Source organism: Engystomops pustulosus, chromosome 3 (genome assembly GCF_040894005.1).
Source record: "Engystomops pustulosus chromosome 3, aEngPut4.maternal, whole genome shotgun sequence".
In the NCBI taxonomy this organism is placed as follows: Eukaryota; Metazoa; Chordata; class Amphibia; order Anura; family Leptodactylidae; genus Engystomops; species Engystomops pustulosus.
This window is the reverse complement of record NC_092413.1, coordinates 148,845,420-148,853,418: the sequence shown is the minus strand read 5'-3', so window position 1 is coordinate 148,853,418 and position 7,999 is coordinate 148,845,420. Positions and strand designations below refer to the sequence as shown.

Sequence of the window (7,999 nt, the reverse complement as noted above, 5' to 3'; positions counted from 1 at the left end):
GTATTATATGGCGGCACGCTGTATGTATTATATGGTATATGGCGGCACAGTGTATGTATTATATGGTATATGACAACACAGTGTATGTATTATATGGCGGAACGCTGTATGTATTATATGATATATGGCGGCACACTGTATGTATTATATGGTATATGGAGGCACACTGTATGTATTATATGGAATATGGCGGCACGCTGTATGTATCATATGGTATATGGCGGCACAGTGTATGTATTATATGGTATATGGCAGCACAGTGTATATATTATATGGTATATGGCGGCACAGTGTATGTGTTATATGGTATATGGCGGCACGCTGTATGTATTATATGGCATATGGCGGCACGCTGTATGTATTATATGGTATATGGGGGCATGGTGTATGTATTATATGGTATATGGGGGCACGCTGTATGTATTATATGGTATATGGTGGCACGCTGTATGTATTATATGGTATATGGGGGCACAGTGTATGTATTATATGGTATATGGCAGCACAGTGTATGTATTATATGGTATATGGCGGCACAGTGTATGTATTATATGGTATATGGCGGCACAGTGTATGTATTATATGGTATATGGTGGCACAGTGTATGTATTATATGGTATATGGCAGCACAGTGTATGTATTATATGGTATATGGCGGCACGCTGTATGTATTATATGGTATATGGCGACACAGTGTATGTATTATATGGTATATGGCGGCACAGTGTATGTATTATATGGTATATGGCGGCACAGTGTATGTATTATATGGTATATGGTGGCACAGTGTATGTATTATATGGTATATGGTGGCACAGTGTATGTATTATATGGTATATGGCTGCACGCTGTATGTATTATATGGTATATGGGGGCACGCTGTATGTATTATATGGTATATGGAGGCACACTGTATGTATTATGTGGTATATGGGGGCACGCTGTATGTATTATATGGTATATGGGGGCACAGTGTATGTATTATATGGTATATGGCAGCACAGTGTATGTATTATATGGTATATGGCGGCACAGTGTATGTATTATATGGTATATGGCGGCACAGTGTATGTATTATATGGTATATGGTGGCACAGTGTATGTATTATATGGTATATGGCAGCACAGTGTATGTATTATATGGTATATGGCGGCACGCTGTATGTATTATATGGTATATGGCGACACAGTGTATGTATTATATGGTATATGGCGGCACAGTGTATGTATTATATGGTATATGGCGGCACAGTGTATGTATTATATGGTATATGGTGGCACAGTGTATGTATTATATGGTATATGGTGGCACAGTGTATGTATTATATGGTATATGGCTGCACGCTGTATGTATTATATGGTATATGGGGGCACGCTGTATGTATTATATGGTATATGGAGGCACACTGTATGTATTATGTGGTATATGGGGGCACGCTGTATGTATTATATGGTATATGGGGGCACGCTGTATGTATTATATGGTAAATGGCGGCACAGTGTATGTATTATATGGTATATGGGGGCACGCTGTATGTATTATATGGTATATGGAGGCACACTGTATGTATTATATGGTAAATGGCGGCACAGTGTATGTATTATATGGTATATGGGGGCACGCTGTATGTATTATATGGTAAATGGCGGCACACTGTATGTATTATATGGTCTGTGGCAGCACGCTGTATGTATTATATGGTATATGGCGGCACGCTGTATGTATTATATGGTATATGGAGGCACACTGTATGTATTATGTGGTATATGGCGGCACGCTGTATGTATTATATGGTATATGGTGGCACGCTGTATGTATTATATGGTATATGGCAGCACACTGTATGTATTATATGGTATGTGACGGCACGCTGTATGTATTATATGGTATATGGGGGCACGCTGTATGTATTATATGGTATATGGCGGCACGCTGTATGTATTATATGGTATATGGGGGCACGCTGTATGTATTATATGGTATATGGGGCACGCTGTATGTATTATATGGTATATGGCGGCATGCTGTATGTATTATGTGGTATATGGGGCACGCTGTATGTATTATATGGTATATGGCGGCACGCTGTATGCATTATATGGTTTATGGTGGCACGCTGTATGTATAATATGGTATATGGCGGCACGCTGTATGTAGTATATGGTATATGGCGACACGCTGTATGTAGTATATATTACATGAAGGACGCCGGATGTATTTTATGATATATGGTGGCACGCTATATTGATTTTATATTATATGGCGGATCGTTTTTTGTATTTTGTTCTTTGTGGTAACTTGCTGTGTGTATTATATAGTGAACGGTGGCACACTTTATGTATTTTGCATTGCTTTATTTTCATATTAACCCAATATGATTGGGTCTGGTCCTGACGCTCCTTGATATATTACATATATGGATTGTGTGGGGGGGGGGGCGTCTTTCTATAGCTCGCCTCAGGCAGCAGAAAGGCTAGGTGCACCCCTGCCCCTAACTGTAGTTACCACTAAACTGAGTACTGTGTACAAAGTAATTTATCCCCCAGGGGATCAATAAAGTTATATTGTATTGTATTGTTTACAGATATTTTACACCTTTTTCCTTTTATTTTTTTAAATACCATAAAGTCAAAGCCGCAAGTCCAGCAACAAGTGAGGCTAGAACAGGAAAAGAGGAGGCTTCTTTTTTACGTGACAATGAGGAAGCTGTATATGTTTCTGGATATGCTGCATATTTTTCATAGTCTAGGTATTCATAATCTGATTCAGAACAAGGATACTCATAATATGAGTAGTTTGTCGTTGGTTGACAATAGGATGAGGACAATGGGTAGCTTGCAGTATATGTAGAAACATGTGAGGATTTTTTTGACTGTCTTTTTTTTTTTTTCTGTGTCTTCGTCTCTACTTTCGACTGGGCAGGAACTGGATATGTGGAGGCAGATACATATTCTGTATAGCCTAGGTATTCGGAATCTCGTTCCGAACTGGGATAATCTGAGTATGTTGTTGTTGGTTCACAATTGTAAGAGGACTTTTGGTAGCTTCCAGTGGATGTAGAACCATATGAGGATTTTTTCCCTTTTGACTTTCGATTTTTACTTTTTTTCTGGTTATTCTGTTGTGGTGCTGCTTTAGTTTGGGCAGTAGAATTATGTGTCTTCGTCTCTACTTTCGACTGGGCAGGAACTGAATTTGTGCAGGCAGATACATATTCTGTATAGCCTAGGTGTTCCGAATCTGGTTCCGAATTGGGATAGGTCTTATAATCTGAGTATGTTGTTGTTGGTTGACAATTGTAAGAGGACTGTTGGTTGCTTCCAGTGGATGTAGAACCATATGAGGATTTTTTCCCTTTTGACTTCCGATTTTTACTTTTTTTCTGTTTATTCGGCTCTGGTGCTGCTCTAGTTTGGGCAGGAAAATTTTTAACTGCTGATTGGTTTTCGGATGCCACTATCTGCCATTTACAGATCATGAACTTGCAAGCCTCACAGTGCTCACTCTCATGAGGACCTTCCATATCATTACTATATATTTCAGGCCTCAGATCTTGTTGGGCTTTTTTCTCTCCATAGAATACCTGAAGAATGCGATTCACAACATTTTTGATGATTCTTGTGATATTCTCCTGACTAATTTCTGGATTTTCCAATTTAGGAAAATTGCATTTTTTACATTCCTGCCTGAAGATCCTCATTTTCATGGTTCCCTCTTGTAAGGCTTTATTCAGACTGATGAGAAATAAAATGTGGACTTCTGCTGAGTACCATGTGCGTCTACAACCAGAACATCGGAACCTGAAAATAGAAATTAATATAACACAGAGTAAATTAACTGAGGAAAATTAAATATTCACCTGAATTATACAGTGCCAATTTTCTTGGGCAAAATAAAATAAAAACTCTCGTTCTGCAATTTATCTGTAGCCTGCCAAAGACACAGAAATCATAGCGCTGAAACAATTAACAGTAAATCACCATACATAAGGAAAAAATGCTAGTGCATATATTCAGCTATGGACAATACCAACCAGGCTGCATATCATAAAGGAGAGAACCAGGAGTGACCACACCACCACAGACCCCAACGCCATCGCTTCCTCAGGGGGTACTCATGCTACATGCTACATTTGCAGTGTATACTTTATTATGGATGTGGGATTAGGATGTGTACCATGTATATGTCCACCAATATTTTTGTTTTATAGTTTGTATAGTTTTATGTACTAATAAAATTGATATTTTGGATTAAATTGGTTTTTGTTCCATTTATATGTTGGTAAATAACTGTGGCAGAGCCTTTTTGTAGGTATTTATCATCAGTAAATGTTCTTACGTTGCAGCCTCTGTGCAGGGCTGTTATCTACTGCTACTATACAGTAGTAAATATTGGTCTGTGTGTATAGGTTTTTTTCAGGCATTATGTAAAGGTAATAGTCACGGTATTGTTGTTATTATTTCTTATACAGAAGTATCAATAGTAATATTGTCCTTTGCATGGTGGTGTTTGTATAATAACAGAATGTCGGTAAAGATCATTAATAAATGGAAGTTATATTTGTGAAATTATTGGTAATACTGGTCTTTGTATAGAGACTTTTGTTCATTATTTTACAAGTTTATATCGTGATATGGCTGTGGGTCTCAATTTGGAGGTATCATTTGGTTATTTCAGCACTATTGATCTTATACATTGGGGCTTATTTACTAAGGGTCCGCAGACACACTTTAGTCGGATTTTCCTACATTTCTGGGTTTTGCACGGCTGTGACAGGTATTAAACAGGGGATTTTGTCCCGCACGATCGGATTGTGGCGCAGGTGTTCTGGCTTTCATGCGCCAGAAATCGCGGGCGGCCGTCGGATGATCCCACGGATTCAGACTGAGCACGGGATTTAGCTTTCAAATTGTGTGGCATACAATACGAAGAAGAAGGTGAACTCCATGGGATCTGAGTGGTGAAGCAACACATGCAGGATATCGGGCACACGATCTTAGTGAATCGTGGCAGAGTGCATGATCTTCGGACAATGCATTTTCTGTGAACTCCTCTGGACGGGTAAGTAAATGTGCCTCATTGTATTAGTTTTTTTGGTAATGATATGGTGGTGTTATTCTTTGGTTGGTCATCAACCAAAATTGGAGGTGGTTTAATGGAGATATGAATTTATGAACCTATCTAAAACTAAAAGTACCATGGTTTATAAAATCTCTAGAGCTTGAGGTTATATTTTATATATAAGTGTTTATAATAAGTTGTAGCTTTTAGAAATGTTATGGTGGAAGTAGAGGACCTGCATTGGCCTTCAACTGGAGGACATCTTAAATGAGGTGCCCTATACTGCTGGGACCCTTAAACTAGCCCTGGGAAAGGTGGTACTATAGTGGTAATAGAGGTAACGCTGCCTTAATTAGAGTTAATTTGTGTCAGCCCAGGACACAAATGTCTTTACTGAGAAAATCAAAGTGGTTATGATGACACTGACACTGAAATGATGACACTGTTCTTGTGCCAAAAGCCTGAATTTAAGTGCAGACTTTGAAAGCATTGTTCACTTCTGCACACAGTTCTACTGGTACTTAGGGCCGGAATAAAGGAGGGTGTCCCAGGGTGCGTGCCCTTGGGCCCCCACCACTTTACTTTAAAAGGGGCACCCACCAGTTTCGGTGACTAACTGACTGTCTCTGTGTGCAATCCAAATCGCACACAGGGATCACTGATGGCAGCTTTGTCAGTGAGACACAGCTGCCACCAATAGGGAAATCGCCAAAACACTGCTGGCGTCCCATCACTACATGCTGCTGCAGAAAGAGTGTTTTGGCAATTTCCACATCGATGACAGCTGTGTCTTCACAGTGGCCGGTAGCTGCCCAACAGAAGAGCAAGAGGATGGCTTACTATATAATACAGGGGGCTTGCTATGTACTACAGGGGGCAGGAAAACTATATACTACAGTGAGTTGGCAGGCTGGCTATATGCCACAGGGGCTGACAGGCTATATACTCAACAGTTATCATGATTATTTTGTTTCTGAGTCCTTATAATATTTGGTCAGTGTTAAGAATGGAAAGCAAGTATAAATCTATCAATTGGTGATATTCATAAATTGCTGTCTCAGAGTTAACGCTCCACTTGTGCCCCAATCCTACACATGATGACACATTGCCGTTCCTACTTCTATAGCTAAATAAGCTCTATGTGGTGTGTATATAACTTATGTTACAGTCAGTCTGTGAAGCAGTCTGGCCAAGAATGAGATGAGACGGAGTGTGCAGAGTGTGTTGAAGGCCTCCATACTGGTACTACACAATACACTGTACTGCAGCACACAATGGAGCAGAGTGTGTGAAGGCCTCCATACTGATGCTACACAATACACTGTACTGCAGCACACAATGTAGCAGAGTGTGTGAAGGCCTCCATACAGATACTACACAATACACTGTACTGCAGCACACAATGGAGCAGAGTGTGTGAAGGCCTCCATACTGATACTACACAATACACTGTACTGCAGTACACAATGGAGCAGAGTGTGTGAAGGCCTCCATACTGATACTACACAATACACTGTACTGCAGCACACAATGGAGCAGAGTGTGTGAAGGCCTCCATACTGATACTACACAATACACTGTACTGCAGCACACAATGTAGCAGAGTGTGTGAAGGCCTCCATACTGATACTACACAATACACTGTACTGCAGCACACAAGGGAGCAGAGTGTGTGAAGGCCTCCATACTGATACTACACAATACACTGTACTGCAGCACACAATGGAGCAGAGTGTGTGAAGGCCTCCATACGGATACTACACAATACACTGTACTGCAGCACACAATGTAGCAGAGTGTGTGAAGGCCTCCATACTGATACTACACAATACACTGTACTGCAGCACACAATGGAGCAGAGTGTGTGAAGGCCTCCATACTGATACTACACAATACACTGTACTGCAGCACACAATGGAGCAGAGTGTGTGAAGGCCTCCATACTGATACTACACAATACACTGTACTGCAGTACACAATGGAGCAGGGTGTGTGAAGGCCTCCATACTGATACTACACAATACACTGTACTGCAGCACACAATGGAGCAGAGTGTGTGAAGGCCTCCATACTGATACTACACAATACACTGTACTGCAGTACACAATGGAGCAGAGTGTGTGAAGGCCTCCATACTGATACTACACAATACACTGTACTGCAGTACACAATGGGGTAGAGTGTGTGAAGGCCTCCATACTGATACTACACAATACACTGTACTGCAGCACACAATGGAGCAGAGTGTGTGAAGGCCTCCATACTGATACTACACAATACACTGTACTGCAGCACACAATGGAGCAGAGTGTGTGAAGGCCTCCATACTGATACTACACAATACACTGTACTGCAGTACACAATGGAGCAGGGTGTGTGAAGGCCTCCATACTGATACTACACAATACACTGTACTGCAGCACACAATGGAGCAGAGTGTGTGAAGGCCTCCATACTGATACTACACAATACACTGTACTGCAGCACACAATGGAGCAGGGTGTGTGAAGGCCTCCATACTGATACTACACAATACACTGTACTGCAGCACACAATGGAGCAGAGTGTCAAGCTGCTGCTGGATTCCCTCACAGAGGACTGTACATTATATAGGAACCCCAGTACGTCCAGGGCCAGTAGCAGCACGCCTTATAGCCTGGCTTCTCGTGCTGTATAGTCTCAGTATATACTTCTGTGCCATTACCTCCCATATGTGCGCTGTGTGTACTTGAGTCCTCTCTCTTCCACAGAAAGGTCTTCCTCCTCATAGAATTCCCAGTCGCCAGGCACTTCTCTTTCCTCTATTTCCAGGTAAAATTCATCTTCCCAGATGTCCATGTTTACTCTGTATAGACAGTAGGTGGAGAGCTCCCGCAGTGTCCGCCTACATACATGACATTTCCTATGAAACGAAACCTAACTCCATGTATCCAATAA

At 41.0% G+C, this 7,999-nt stretch overlaps 1 protein-coding gene across 1 annotated transcript; it reads right to left on the bottom strand.

The window, feature by feature from the left end:
• Window positions 1-2,370: 2,370 nt before the first annotated feature.
• On the bottom strand, window positions 2,371-7,999 carry LOC140122094 (uncharacterized). Its single transcript, XM_072142529.1, has 2 exons — window positions 7,767-7,999; window positions 2,371-3,801 (listed from the first exon to the last, which is right to left on the bottom strand). The coding sequence occupies exons 1-2, from the start codon at window positions 7,898-7,900 to the stop codon at window positions 2,607-2,609; spliced, it is 1,329 nt and encodes a 442-aa protein (XP_071998630.1). The 5' UTR covers window positions 7,901-7,999; the 3' UTR covers window positions 2,371-2,606.